Source organism: Ylistrum balloti, unplaced genomic scaffold (assembly GCF_031769215.1).
Source record: "Ylistrum balloti isolate Yb309-2 unplaced genomic scaffold, AGI_CSIRO_Ybal_v1 Utg371810, whole genome shotgun sequence".
Taxonomy (NCBI): Eukaryota; Metazoa; Mollusca; class Bivalvia; order Pectinida; family Pectinidae; genus Ylistrum; species Ylistrum balloti.
The window spans coordinates 80,608-97,147 of record NW_026782902.1 but is presented as its reverse complement, the minus strand read 5'-3'; the positions used below and the strand labels follow the sequence as shown (position 1 = coordinate 97,147).

General features: G+C 36.5%; 1 protein-coding gene across 1 annotated transcript; it reads right to left on the bottom strand.

The window, feature by feature from the left end:
- Nucleotides 1-534: 534 nt before the first annotated feature.
- LOC132563647 (peroxisome assembly protein 26-like) lies at nt 535-16,382 on the bottom strand. Its single transcript, XM_060228385.1, has 4 exons — nt 16,183-16,382; nt 15,642-15,788; nt 10,675-10,808; nt 535-4,709 (listed from the first exon to the last, which is right to left on the bottom strand). The coding sequence occupies exons 1-4, from the start codon at nt 16,380-16,382 to the stop codon at nt 4,615-4,617; spliced, it is 576 nt and encodes a 191-aa protein (XP_060084368.1). The 3' UTR covers nt 535-4,614.
- Nucleotides 16,383-16,540: the final 158 nt, after the last annotated feature.

Sequence of the window (16,540 nt, the reverse complement as noted above, 5' to 3'; positions counted from 1 at the left end):
AATTGTATTGTATACTGAAACCAGGACACAACTTTACAACAGATTATAAATTGTATTGTATACTGAAACCAGGACACAACATTACAACAGATTATAAATTGTATTGTATACTGAAATTAGGGCACAACTTTACAACAGATCATAAATTGTATTGTATACTGAAACCAGGGCACAACTTTACAACAGATTATAAATTGTATTGTATACTGAAACCAGGACACAACTTTACAACAGATTATAAATTATATGAACCCAGAACCTTGGGTGGCTCTAGCCAGTTAACCTCGGCGCCTCTTAACAAGGACACCAAGGAAATTGTATGAAATGAATACCTACCACTCAAATAAAGATAAAATTGATGTTAAAATGTTTAAAAAAAATATTATAGAAGAATGTTGTCAAATTTTTGATGTGGTCATTAGCTGTATAAACCATGAGATTGTATTGAGGATGAACTTTATATATCCTGATATTTGACCCTGACCATAGCTGTTTAGTTTTTAATGAAGAAGCAAAATTACACACAAAAGACTATTTATGTAGTAACATCAAATCTTTAATGAAAGAAGTTTTACAAAAAGCTTTCAAATGTGTAAAAAAAAAGGAGAAGAACTAGAAAATGTCTGTAACACAATTATTCTACTGACAATAAAGCAGGCCGAACTAGCTGTACCAGTTACACTAAACTAGAACTAAAAAGATGTACTTGTTACATTGAAGTAGAACTAACTAGCTCTAATAGTTACACTTAAGTAGATTAAAATAGTTTTACTATTTACAATAAAGTAGACCAAACTAAATGTAGTAGTTACACTAAAGTAGAACTAACAAGCTGTACTAGTTCCACTGAAGTTGACGAAACTAGCTGTACCAGTTACACTAAAGCAGAACTAACAATTTGTACTAGTTACACTAAAGTAGAACTAACAAGCTGTATCAGTTACACTAAAGTAGAACTAACAAGCTGTACTAGTTACACTAAGGTAGAACTAACAAGCTGTACTAGTTACACTAAGGTAGAACTAACAAGCTGTACTAGTTACACTAAGGTAGAATTAACAAGTTGTACTAGTTACACTAAGGTAGAATTAACAAGCTGTACTAGTTACACTAAGGTAGAACTAACAAGCTGTACTAGTTACACTAAGGTAGAATTAACAAGTTGTACTAGTTACACTAAGGTAGAATTAACAAGTTGTACTAGTTACACTAAGGTAGAATTAACAAGTTGTACTAGTTACACTAAGGTAGAATTAACAAGTTGTACCAGTTACACTTAAGTAGAACTAACAAGCTGTACTAGTCACACTAAAGTAGAACTAACAAGCTGTACTAGTTACACTAAGGTAGAATTAACAAGTTGTACTTGTTACACTAAGGTAGAACTAACAAGCTGTACTAGTTACACTAAGGTAGAACTAACAAGCTGTACTAGTTACACTAAGGTAGAACTAACAAGCTGTACTAGTTACACTAAGGTAGAATTAACATGTTTTACTAGTTACACTAAGGTAGAACTAACAGGTTGTACTAGTTACACTAAGGTAGAACTAACAAGCTGTACTAGTTACACTAAGGTAGAACTAACAAGCTGTACTAGTTACACTAAGGTAGAACTAACAAGCTGTACTAGTTACACTAAGGTAGAATTAACATGTTTTACTAGTTACACTAAGGTAGAATTAACAAGTTGTACTAGTTACACTAAGGTAGAACTAACAAGCTGTACTAGATACACTAAGGTAGAACTAACAAGCTGTACTAGTTACACTAAGGAAGAACTAACAAGCTGTACTAGTTACACTAAGGTAGAACTAACAAGCTGTACTAGTTACACTAAGGTAGAACTAACAAGCTGTACTAGATACACTAAGGTAGAACTAACAAGCTGTACTAGTTACACTAAGGTAGAACTAACAAGCTGTACTAGTTACACTAAGGTAGAACTAACAAGCTGTACTAGATACACTAAAATAGAACTAACTAGTTATAGCACTTACACTACACTTAGTATTTTAATTGAAATAATGGAGAGCAATGATGGCCTTTATGTAGGGTTGCATGTTATGTTGGTAGTTCACAAGAATATTTTACATGATAATTTGCAATGCAATGCAGTACAGATCCATTCAAAACTAGCAATAAAATCAAAATATGTTCAACAGATATGTTAACTAGCACACAGACAGGCAGGATACCCAGGCACAGGACACACAGGACAGACAGAACACACAGACAGGCAGGATACCCAGGCACAGGACACACAGGACACACAGGACACACAGGACAGACAGGACACACAGACAGACAGGACACACAGACAGGCAGGATACCCAGGCACAGGACAAACTGGACACACAGGACACACAGGACACACAGACTGGCAGGACAGACAGGACACACAGGACAGACAGGACACACAGACTGGCAGGATACCCAGGCACAGGACACACAGGACACACAGGACACACAGACTGGCAGGATACCCAGGCACAGGACACACAGGACACACAGGCAGACAGGACACACAGACAGGCAGGATACCCAGGCTCAGGACACACAGGACACACAGACAGACAGGACACGCAGACAGACAGGACAGACAGGACACACAGGACAGACAGGACACACAAGACAGACAGGACAGACATGACACTCAGACAGACAGGTCACACATGTTGGACAACAGTCTATAACATAAGTTTTCTGGACTCTAACCATTGAAATGAAATGCAAAACACCAAATATCAAAATATCCTTTATACTGTGCAGTATGCAACAATATCAACATTAAACCATAACTGCATATTGCACAAAAAATCACTTTTCTTCTAACTAAACAAAGGTGCCATGGGGATAACACATCATTTAACTCCAGTAGCACTACAATGTATCAAAAAGTAGTAACCAAGATATGTAAATTTATCAGATCTTGATTTGAGTCACACATAATTCCTTAAGTTGCATATTGTTTATAAATGTATCTACGTATAGTTATCACACCTGCTATAGACCAGGTATTATGTGACTTCCATTACTCTTAATTTAGCCAGTGGTAAAAAAGAAGTCCTTTACTGAGAATTCCCCATGGTAAACAGGACATCCTTTACTGAGAATTCCCTCTGGTAAACAGGAAGTCCTTTACTGAGAATTTCCACTGGTAAACAGGAAGTCCTTTACTGACAATTCCCCCTGGTAAACAGGAAGTCCTTTACTGAGAATTCCCCCTGGTAAACAGGAAGTCCTTTACTGAGAATTTCCACTGGTAAACAGGAAGTCCTTTACTGAGAATTCCCTCTGGTAAACAGGAAGTCCTTTACTGAGAATTTCCACTGGTAAACAGGAAGTCCTTTACTGAGAATTTCCCCTGGTAAACAGGAAGTCCTTTACTGACAATTCCCCCTGGTAAACAGGAAGTCCTTTACTGAGAATTCCCTCTGGTAAACAGGAAGTCCTTTACTGAGAATTTCCCCTGGTAAACAGGAAGTCCTTTACTGAGAATTCCCTCTGGTAAACAGGAAGTCCTTTACTGAGAATTCCCCCTGGTAAACAGGAAGTCCTTTACTGAGAATTCCCTCTGGTAAACAGGAAGTCCTTTACTGAGAATTCCCCCTGGTAAACAGGAAGTCCTTTACTGAGAATTTCCCCTGGTAAACAGGAAGTCCTTTACTGAGAATTCCCTCTGGTAAACAGGAAGTCCTTTACTGATAATTCCCCCTGGTAAACAGGAAGTCCTTTACTGAGAATTCCCTCTGGTAAACAGGAAGTCCTTTACTGAGAATTTCCCCTGGTAAACAGGAAGTCCTTTACTGAGAATTCCCTCTGGTAAACATGAAGTTCTTTAATGAGGATTTCCCCTGGTAAGAAGTCCTCCACTGAGAATTTCCCCTGGTAAGAAATCCTCCACTGAGAATTTCCCCTGGTAAGAAGTCCTCCACTGGGAATTCCCTCTGGTAAACAGAAGTCCTCTACTGAGAATTCCCCCTGGTAAACAGGAAGTCCTTTACTGAGAATTTCCCCTGGTAAACAGGAAGTCCTTTACTGAGAATTCCCTCTGGTAAACAGGAAGTCCTTTACTGATAATTCCCCCTGGTAAACAGGAAGTCCTTTACTGAGAATTCCCTCTGGTAAACAGGAAGTCCTTTACTGAGAATTTCCCCTGGTAAACAGGAAGTCCTTTACTGAGAATTCCCTCTGGTAAACATGAAGTTCTTTAATGAGGATTTCCCCTGGTAAGAAGTCCTCCACTGAGAATTTCCCCTGGTAAGAAATCCTCCACTGAGAATTTCCCCTGGTAAGAAGTCCTCCACTGGGAATTCCCTCTGGTAAACAGAAGTCCTCTACTGGGAATTCCCCCTGGTAAACAGAAGTCCTCCACTGGGAATTCCCTCTGGTAAACAGAAGTCCTCCACTGGGAATTCCCTCTGGTAAACAGAAGTCCTCAACAGGGAATTCCCTCTGGTAAACAGGAAGTCCTTTACTGAGAATTCCTCCATGCAAACAGAAAGTTATCACATCGAAAATCCCCCCTGGTAAACAAAAAGTAAATCACCTCCATATCTGTTTTTTCAATCATTTGTAACATGGGGAGGCCCATCACCTCTTTCTCTGTTGCTATGATGATGATCCTGGCCACAAAAAAGATTTTAATGCATTGATAAGATTTCTTCCAATACCTGACAGTCGACTGAAATTGCTGGATGTATTACCTGTAACAAAGGTTAATAATATGGTGCATCATTAGACTTCAAGAGGTTTCCTAAAATCTGTCAACTTTAACTTTCCAGGAAATCTGGTTATAACAAAGGCTCAGAATCCAATATTATCTATCACACAAAAAAACTATTGTATTAATTGAAAAAGTTAGATTTTTAAATAACATCCTTTGCTGATAAGCAAAAGAGAAATATGGCTATATTTCCTCTAGAAGTGCTGGAGATTTATCTACTTGTTATTGTCTGATTCATTTATCACTTGTTACATTGTAAGTGAGATACATGTATCATCTGTTACATTGTAAGTGAGATACATGTATCATCTGTTACATTGTTAGATACATGTACCATCTGTTACATTGTTAGATACATGTACCATCTGTTACATTGTTAGATACATGTACCATCTGTTACATTGTTAGATACATGTATCATCTGTTACATTAAAGTGAGATACATATATCATCTGTTACATTGTAAGTGAGATACATGTATCATCTGTTACATTAAAGTGAGATACATGTATCATCTGTTACATTGTTAGATACATGTATCATCTGTTACATTGTAAGTGAGATACATATATCATCTGTTACATTGTAAGTGAGATACATGTATCACCTGTTACATTGTAAGTGAGATACATGTATCACCTGTTACATTGTAAGTGAGATACATGTATCATCTGTTACATTGTTAGATACATGTATCATCTGTTACATTGTTAGATATATGCATCATCTGTTACATTAAAGTGAGATACATGTATCACCTGTTACATTGTAAGTGAGATACATGTATCATCTGTTACATTGTAAGTGAGATACATATATCATCTGTTACATTGTTAGATACATGTATCATCTGTTACATTGTTAGATACATGTACCATCTGTTACATTGTAAGTGAGATACATGTATCATCTGTTACATTGTTAGATACATGTATCATCTGTTACATTGTTAGATACATGTACCATCTGTTACATTGTAAATGAGATAAATGTACCATCTGTTACATTGTTAGATACATGTATCATCTGTTACATTGTTAGATACATGTACCATCTGTTACATTGTAAGTGAGATACATGTATCATCTGTTACATTGTTAGATACATGTACCATCTGTTACATCGTTAGATACATGTACCATCTGTTACATTGTAAGTGAGATACATGTACCATCTGTTACATTGTTAGATACATGTATCATCTGTTACATTAAAGTGAGATACATGTATCACCTGTTACATTGTAAGTGAGATACATGTATCATCTGTTACATTGTTAGAATCATGTATCATCTGTTACATTGTTAGATATATGCATCATCTGTTACATTAAAGTGAGATACATGTATCACCTGTTACATTGTAAGTGAGATACATGTATCATCTGTTACATTGTAAGTGAGATACATATATCATCTGTTACATTGTTAGATACATGTATCATCTGTTACATTGTTAGATACATGTATCATCTGTTACATTGTTAGATACATGTACCATCTGTTACATTGTAAATGAGATAAATGTACCATCTGTTACATTGTTAGATACATGTATCATCTGTTACATTGTTAGATACATGTACCATCTGTTACATTGTTAGATACATGTATCATCTGTTACATTGTTAGATACATGTACCATCTGTTACATCGTTAGATACATGTACCATCTGTTACATTGTAAGTGAGATACATGTACCATCTGTTACATTGTTAGATACATGTATCATCTGTTACATTAAAGTGAGATACATGTATCACCTGTTACATTGTAAGTGAGATACATGTATCATCTGTTACATTGTTAGATACATGTACCATCTGTTACATTGTTAGATACATGTATCATCTGTTACATTAAAGTGAGATACATGTATCATCTGTTACATCGTTAGATACATGTACCATCTGTTACATTGTAAGTGAGATACATATATCATCTGTTACATTGTTAGATACATGTATTATCTGTTACATTGTTAGATACATGTACCATCTGTTAAATTGTAAATGAGATAAATGTACCATCTGTTACATTGTTAGATACATGTATCATCTTAGTTGTTAGATACCTGTCTGTATGTTGTGTTAAATTGTAAGTGAGATACATGTAGTGTAGAGTGTTATGTAGTTACATTGTGTAGATGTTATGTATCCATGTCTGTATGTTGTGTTACATCAAAAGCATGTTGTGTTATATATAAGTGTTATGTACCTGTCTGTATGTTGTGTTAGTGTAGAGTGTTATGTACCTGTCTGTATGTTGTGTTGGTGTAGAGTGTTATGTACCTGTCTGTATGTTGTGTTAGTGTAGAGTGCTTTGTACCTGTCTGTATGTTGTGTTAGTGTAGAGTGTTATGTACCTGTCTGTATGTTGTGTTAGTGTAGAGTGTTATGTACCTGTCTGTATGTTGTGTTAGAGTAGAGTGTTGTGTACCTGTCTGTATGTTGTGTTAGTGTAGAGTGTTATGTACCTGTCTGTATGTTGTGTTAATGTAGAGTGTTATGTACCTGTCTGTATGTTGTGTTAGTGTAGAGTGTTATGTACCTGTCTGTATGTTGTGTTGGTGTAGAGTGTTATGTACCTGTCTGTAGGTTGTGTTGGTGTAGAGTGTTATGTACCTGTCTGTATGTTGTGTTAGTGTAGAGTGCTTTGTACCTGCCTGTATGTTGTGTTAGTGTAGAGTGTTGTGTAGCTGTCTGTATGTTGTGCTAGTGTATGTAGAGTGTTGTGTACCTGTCTGTATGTTGTGTTAGTGTAGAGTGTTATGTACCTGTCTGTATGTTGTGTTAGTGTAGAGTGTTATGTACCTGTCTGTATGTTGTGTTAGTGTAGAGTGTTATGTACCTGTCTGTATGTTGTGTTAGTGTAGAGTGTTATGTACCTGTCTGTATGTTGTGTTAGTGTAGAGTGTTATGTACCTGTCTGTATGTTGTGTTAGTGTAGAGTGTTATGTACCTGTCTGTATGTTGTGTTAGTGTAGAGTGTTATGTACCTGTCTGTATGTTGTGTTAGTGTAGAGTGTTATGTACCTGTCTGTATGTTGTTGTTAGTGTTATGTAGTGTCTGAGTGTTATGTACCTGTAGTATGTTGTGTTAGTGTAGAGTGTTATGTACCTGTCTGTATGTTGTGTTAGTGTAGAGTGTTATGTACCTGTCTGTATGTTGTGTTAGTGTAGAGTGTTATGTACCTGTCTGTATGTTGTGTTAGTGTAGAGTGTTATGTACCTGTCTGTATGTTGTGTTGGTGTAGAGTGTTATGTACCTGTCTGTATGTTGTGTTAGTGTAGAGTGTTATGTACCTGTCTGTATGTTGTGTTAGTGTAGAGTGTTATGTACCTGTCTGTATGTTGTGTTAGTGTAGAGTGTTATGTAGCTGTCTGTATGTTGTGTTAGTGTAGAGTGCTTTGTACCTGTCTGTATGTTGTGTTAGTGTAGAGTGTTATGTACCTGTCTGTATGTTGTGTTAGTGTAGAGTGTTGTGTAGCTGTCTGTATGTTGTGTTAGTGTAGAGTGTTTTGTACCTGTGTGTATGTTGTGTTAGTGTAGAGTGTTATGTACCTGTATGTATGTTGTGTTGGTGTAGAGTGATATGTACCTGTCTGACTGTATGTTGCGTTGGTGTTGAGTGCTATATACCTGTCTGTATGTTGTGTTAGTGTAGAGTGTTATGTACCTGTCTGTATGTATTTTGTTAGTGTAGAGTGTTATGTACCTGTCTGTATGTTGTGTTAGTGTAGAGTGTTAGAGTGTCTGTATGTACCTGTTGTATGTTGTGTTAGTGTGTTAGAGTGTGTTATGTACCTGTCTGTATGTTGTGTTAGTGTAGAGTGTTATGTACCTGTCTGTATGTTGTGTTAGTGTAGAGTGTTATGTACCTGTCTGTATGTTGTGTTAGTGTAGAGTGTTATGTACCTGTCTGTATGTTGTGTTAGTGTAGAGTGTTATGTACCTGTCTGTATGTTGTGTTAGTGTAGAGTGTTATGTACCTGTCTGTATGTTGTGTTATGTTATGTTGTGTTAGTGTAGAGTGTTATGTACCTGTCTGTATGTTGTGTTAGTGTAGAGTGTTATGTACCTGTCTGTATGTTGTGTTAGTGTAGAGTGTTATGTACCTGTCTGTATGTTGTGTTAGTGTAGAGTGTTATGTACCTGTCTGTATGTTGTGTTGGTGTAGAGTGTTATGTACCTGTCTGTATGTTGTGTTGGTGTAGAGTGTTATGTACCTGTCTGTATGTTGTGTTTGTGTAGAGTGTTATGTACCTGTCTGTATGTTGTGTTAGTGTAGAGTGTTATGTACCTGTCTGTATGTTGTGTTAGTGTAGAGTGTTATGTACCTGTCTGTATGTTGTGTTAGTGTAGAGTGTTATGTACCTGTCTGTATGTTGTGTTGGTGTAGAGTGTTATGTACCTGTCTGTATGTTGTGTTAGTGTAGAGTGTTATGTACCTGTCTGTATGTTGTGTTAGTGTAGAGTGTTATGTACCTGTCTGTATGTTGTGTTGGTGTAGAGTGTTATGTACCTGTCTGTATGTTGTGTTAGTGTAGAGTGTTATGTAGCTGTCGATGTTGTGTTAGTGTAGAGTGTTATGTACCTGTCTGTATGTTGTGTTAGTGTAGAGTGTTATGTACCTGTCTGTATGTTGTGTTAGTGTAGAGTGTTATGTACCTGTCTGTATGTTGTGTTAGTGTAGAGTGTTATGTACCTGTCTGTATGTTGTGTTAGTGTAGAGTGTTATGTACCTGTCTGTATGTTGTGTTAGTGTAGAGTGTTATGTACCTGTCTGTATGTTGTGTTAGTGTAGAGTGTTATGTACCTGTCTGTATGTTGTGTTAGTGTAGAGTGTTATGTACCTGTCTGTATGTGTACCTGTCTGTATGTTGTGTTAGTGTAGAGTGTTATGTACCTGTCTGTATGTTGTGTTAGTGTAGAGTGTTATGTACCTGTCTGTATGTTGTGTTAGTGTAGAGTGTTATGTACCTGTCTGTATGTTGTGTTAGTGTAGAGTGTTATGTACCTGTCTGTATGTTGTGTTGGTGTAGAGTGTTATATACCTGTCTGTATGTTGTGTTAGTGTAGAGTGTTATGTACCTGTCTGTATGTTGTGTTAGTGTAGAGTGTTATGTACCTGTCTGTATTGTTTTGTTAGTGTATATTGTTGTGTACAGTACCTGTCTGTATGTTGTGTTAGTGTAGAGTGTTATGTACCTGTCTGTATGTTGTGTTAGTGTAGAGTGTTATGTACCTGTCTGTATGTTGTGTTAGTGTAGAGTATGTACCTGTCTGTATGTTGTGTTAGTGTAGAGTGCTTTGTACCTGTCTGTATGTTGTGTTAGTGTAGAGTGTTATGTACCTGTCTGTATGTTGTGTTAGTGTAGAGTGTTATGTACCTGTCTGTATGTTGTGTTAGTGTAGAGTGTTATGTACCTGTCTGTATGTTGTGTTAGTGTAGAGTGTTATGTACCTGTCTGTATGTTGTGTTAGTGTAGAGTGTTATGTACCTGTCTGTATGTTGTGTTAGTGTAGAGTGTTATGTACCTGTCTGTATGTTGTGTTAGTGTAGAGTGTTATGTACCTGTCTGTATGTTGTGTTAGTGTAGAGTGTTATGTACCTGTCTGTATGTTGTGTTAGTGTAGAGTGTTATGTACCTGTCTGTATGTTGTGTTAGTGTAAAGTGTTATGTACCTGTCTGTATGTTGTGTTAGTGTAGAGTGTTATGTACCTGTCTGTATGTTGTGTTAGTGTAGAGTGTTATGTACCTGTCTGACTGTATGTTGTGTTAGTGTAGAGTGTTATGTACCTGTCTGACTGTATGTTGTGTTAGTGTAGAGTGTTATGTACCTGTCTGTATGTTGTGTTAGTTCCTCTGTACCTGTCTGTATTGTTTGGTGTAGAGTGTTATGTACCTGTCCAAATGTTGTGTTAGGTAGAGTGCTTTTGCCTTCCGTTTTTGGTGTGTGTAACGTGCTGTAGTAGGTAATTAGTTGACTCCCAATGTTCCCTGGGTGTTTTAACCAAACACTTGACAGAGCATAGCACTGTGTATATTCCTTGATTTTTGAATGCAACAGGATACTGGAAAAAAATACATACAACTTATATATCAACCTATTTTCACCCTTCTATAATTATTGACCTGGTATGAGGACAGTGTCTTAAGGTGGGAGCGCAAAAATTTTGCCTTAGCAAAAACCAGCTGGTTGTGTAAAAGCCTTATAATTTTTCCTATCTGACCAGGCATCTTGATATCCTATTCAAGATATTAACTGACCATTAAAAACATCACTTTAAAGACTTAATGCTCATCTACAATTCTTTTTAGCAAAACCTTTTGAATTCATAGTGCAAAAGTGTGAAAACCGACAGTAAGTCTACAACAGTTTAGATTATAAGCTGACTTTGACTGATTTTGAAATTTTACTATTAAAACACATAGGTAGACAGTACACATGGGAGTGATGACTTTGTATGTAATTTTACTATTAAAACACATAGTAGAGAGGTCTGTAACAAATTAAAGGGAGTGATGATTTTATATGTAATTTTACTATCAAAATACATAGTAGAGAGGACTGTAATAAAGGGAGTGATGACTTTGTATGTAATTTTACTATTAAAACACATAGTAGAGAGGTCTGTAACAAATTAAAGGGAGTGATGACTTTGTATGTAATTTTACTATTAAAACACATAGTAGAGAGGACTGTAATAAAGGGAGTGATGATTCTATATGTAATTTTACTATTAAAACACATAGTAGAGAGGTCTGTAACAAATTAAAGGGAGTGATGATTTTGTATGTAATTTTACTATTAAAACACATAGTAGAGAGGTCTGTAACAAATTAAAGGGAGTGATGATTTTATATGTAATTTTACTATCAAAATACATAGTAGAGAGGTCTGTAACAAATTAAAGGGAGTGATGATTTTATATGTAATTTTACTATCAAAATACATAGTAGAGAGGTCTGTAACAAATTAAAGGGAGTGATGATTTTATATGTAATTTTACTATTAAAACACATAGTAGAGAGGACTGTAATAAAGGGAGTGATGATTCTATATGTAATTTTACTATTAAAACACATAGTAGAGAGGTCTGTAACAAATTAAAGGGAGTGATGACTTTGTATGTAATTTTACTATTAAAACACATAGTAGAGAGGTCTGTAACAAATTAAAGGGAGTGATGATTTTATATGTAATTTTACTATTAAAACACATAGTAGAGAGGTCTGTAACAAATTAAAGGGAGTGATGATTTTATATGTAATTTTACTATTAAAACACATAGTAGAGAGGTCTGTAACAAATTAAAGGGAGTGATGATTCTATATGTAATTTTACTATTAAAACACATAGTAGAGAGGTCTGTAACAAATTAAAGGGAGTGATGATTTTATATGTAATTTTACTATTAAAACACATAGTAGAGAGGACTGTAATAAAGGGAGTGATGATTCTATATGTAATTTTACTATTAATAAAAAGAAAGAGAGGAGCCAACGCCTAGGTACTTCATGTGGAAGTATCAGGTTTATCGTCTAGGTGTGGACACCTTCAAGTATGCAGGGTGATTGCATATGATTAAGACATATTAACAGAGAGGTGCAATCACAACACGATCTGATGTGACGAAGCCTTCCCCCGCCCTGACGAAGCCCTCCCCCGGGCGAAACCGGTTGGCATTAAAATACAATAATAAATCACCGTTAACAGAGTACATCAGATCGTGTTGTGATTGCACCTCTCTGCTCATAATTTTACTATTAAAACACATAGGTAGAGAGGACTGTAATAAAGGAAGTGATGATCTTTTTTAGGTTTACTGAGGTATAAAGAAATATACACATGTTGAACGGAATGTGATGCCATTTTCAGATTTTGATCATTTAATGATTATTATTTGTGGACATTGAAAGCTAAAGTATTAAAACCAACTCCATCAAGATATTAGTCATTCATCTACATCACATGGCTGCATGTTATTGTTTCCATTCTGAAAAAGAAACTACCTTACTTAACAATCTTTAATTTATGTGAATGAAATTTAGCACATTAGCTGAATTATCATAAAGAGGCGAGAGATCACTTGGTAATACCACATATTTTTATTTTCAGACCAGACATTAATTACTTAAGAAAAAATATGAATCAAGTTTACAAGAGTTATCTCCCTTCTATCACACTTTACCCAACTAGCTAAGGCAGTGACAATATTAGGTGAAAATGCATGGTCAAAATTCTTCCAAATCTTTCAAAAAAAGTGTAGCAAGAACCACCACGAAATATCCCCAATATTTCTAATGTATTTCCACTGTATACATACACTCAAGGTATAATTTTCTAACCTTTTTACATTGTATCTTGTATAGACATATACTAAACAAAAAAAGAAAGGCAACACTACTTTATTCTGTGATTAATTAATTAACCCCTTCATAAATCCTTACCAATCATGAACGAATAAAGTAATTGATCAATTCTGATAAAACTGCAGTCATGGTTCATTATAAAACTTTGCGTTCAGTTAATTTTATTTGACTGTAAAGGACGTTGGGGTCGATTTCAAAGGTAACACCATTAGTAACGGGTATGGCCACCGTTTGCGAAGTAAACAGCATTGCAGCGTCGTCGCATGGAACTCGTAAACCGGCGGATAATTCGAGGAGAGATGTTGTTCCATTCAGCGATCAGGGCTTGGGTCAGCTCCTGCAAGTTTGACGGCTGATTTTGACGTTCTCTCACACGTCGCCCAAGAACATCCCAGACATGCTCAATCGGTGACAAATCAGGTGATTTAGATGGCCAATCTAACACCTGTACGTTATTCTGCTGCAAGAAATTCTGCTGACGCAACTGGTGTGCGCTGGTGAGTTATCCTGTTGAAAAATGGCGCCATTGCCATGGCGTCTTAAGAATGGCAGAACCACTGGTCTTAAAATTTTGTCCCAATATCGAATGCCGATTAAATTGCCATTTAACACAACAAGCCTGGTACGAGTCCCCACAAATACCACCCCAAACCATTACACTTCCGCCGCCAAAGCGGTACCGTTCTGCGACGCAGCAGTTCGCAAAACGCTCCCCTTGTCGCCTCCACACTCTGCGCCTTCCGTCACCGTGTTGCAGACAAAACCTGGACTCATCTGAAAACAGAACACTGTTCCATTGTCGTAAGGCCCAACGACGGTGAACACGGGTCCAGTTACGCCGATTATTACGGTGACGTCGCAATAAATTGGGTACAGTGTAGGGATGCTGCCCTTTCAATTGGTAGGCCCTCAACCTGTTGCGGACTGTTTGGGGAGACACACGACGCCCAAACAATGTCCTTGTAGTCTCTACTGCGGTTACGAATCGATTGCGCAAGTGTATCAATCGTATACAACGGTCATCCCTGGCGGTTGTTTTATGGGGTCGGCCGCTTCGGGGACGATCGGATATTGACCCAGTTTGGTTTAAACGACTTACCAATTGGCAAATTGTCTTAACATTGCAACCAAAATGCCGTGCAACTCAACGGCGAGACTCCCAAGCCTGGATCATGCCTACTGCCCTTTCTCTCTGTACTTGTGACAGCCGGGGCATAATGATAAAGTTGATAGATAGCAAGATTCGGTGATTTCTAAGTCCTGAGGATCTAAGGAACAGTTGTCAGTTTGAATGTTTATGAAATTCAAGTGATGATACAAGTTAGTCGCAGAAATCTCGTGCAGCTCTTTCGCTAATACAGACTTTCACGCTTGAATGATTTTGGTAACCCCTTGGATTTTGTAATGTAAAACATTACCATTTTCTAATATTGCACAAACGTCATTTTGTTTTCACTCATTTACAGGTATTCGCCAAGGAAACATGTTAACCTTTCTTTTTTTGTTGAGTATATATATACATGTACTGGTAAAATGAGATACAGTTCCTTGTCTGCTGAAAGACCAAAAGGTCGCAATAGTAGATGTCAAACCTGTTAAACAAATAAATAAATTAGACATAGTATGATATTTTGAGAGATTATGTTTCAATGAGTTTGATTAAAAAAAGACAAAAACAAAACAGAAAATGAAGATACTTGCAAATGGAATAATTCTAAGGGGTTACTTTTAACATAGACTTTGATATCCAGGTCTATTTCTATATAAGTTGTAAATAACATACATAAGCATGACAATCCTGAGGAGGGGATATGTGATCTAACAATGAATCAACACTGATTACTTGATTGTGACCTGTGGATTGACTAATGTCGGAAACCCACAAGACTATTCTGTCACTGAGTCTCAAACGACAGAGACTTGTGGGTTTCCAACAATAATGAGGACCTGATGGAGCTAACTTTTTTCTTCAAGAGGTAGGGGTTCCAAGAAAGTCATGGAAGCACTGGAAACCTTGACCTCTTTTTCCCAAAAGTAATTCTACCCTTGACTACTGACTTCCAAGGGCAGATATCCGTATCATTCAGCATGAAAAGTGATCTGACTCATGATGATTATGGATCATTTGAAGCCCAAAGTATATGTCTCCTTCAGGCATTCACAGAGACCATTTCATTTTAAGTTTGAAAATATTTTAGTTCATTAGGCATATATAGGTTTTATCAGTAATCTGTTAGGAAATCTAAAATACTGTAGGCTGATTTGCTAGAAACTGATTAAGTTTTTTTCCCATTACTTTGACATAAATTTTAGTGTTCAGAAATTTTTTTTTTAGAAACAAGAAACACCGGAACTTGGTACAAATCCTTGACTTAAGGTCCACACATATGTATCATAGTAATCACTAAATCTATTATACAAACATGTACATATGGACTGTGGGTTGGTAATTCATGTCCCTGTGACAAGAAGGAATAACAAATACAATGATGAAGACAAAATTAATACAAAATAACCACCAGAATCCTCACCATAGGTGCATAACTTTATAAGGACAATCTTCCACACTGCCAAATACCTGCTGCACAAAGGGCATCACCTGTTGCCACTGGTTAAGTTCAGCATAGGCTTGCACAGCCAATATACACAGCGCCTCCAGTTTTATCTGTACACTATGACTGAAAAACAATAAAAACCTGATTCTATATCATATGCATATCATTAAGTTCCCTCTAAGTACAACATAGATAATGCGATTTTTAAAAGTATATTGCAAAAGTTGCTGTTTAAACAATTTCGGCTATTTTTAGTAACAAATCCATATCCCTAATAATAGGCAATCCGTATTATCCACAAATTTGTGGTTTTCCCCATGGTGTACCTGACCAATAAATCACATGTATATACCTAAATGATTTAAAACGATCTAACGGTAATACATGAAGTTAAATAGATGATGTATATAACTATACAATACAATCTCGTTGTAAGCTGTCTACTTGACTGATATCTAAATGACGTGTTTCTTTGCACTTATCTGCTTTACAGTAATACAGTTGTAAACAAATCTACCTCACAGTGTCAGGTTGCATTTGAGCCTCGGTAATTCCTGCCTCACAAAGTCGTATGCACTCGTTGAAGTCTTTAAACAGAAGTTTCTCGGTTGCTTTTTCAATACATTGATCGGCTGATAAAACTGCCGTATCAGATATATTACTTTGTAACCTACTCGGGGTCGGTGGTTTCACGGATGAGAATTCGACCGCCGCCATTTTGCTGTCATGTGACCATCAAAAACGAAATGTGCTAATAATCGATGTTATAAAGCAGAACAATGTCTTTAAATATGAATTGTAATTTATTTTTCGTATAGTAAAAAAGCCAAATATAGATCACCACAAGGAAAATAAATAAGATTGCACGTAGTTAT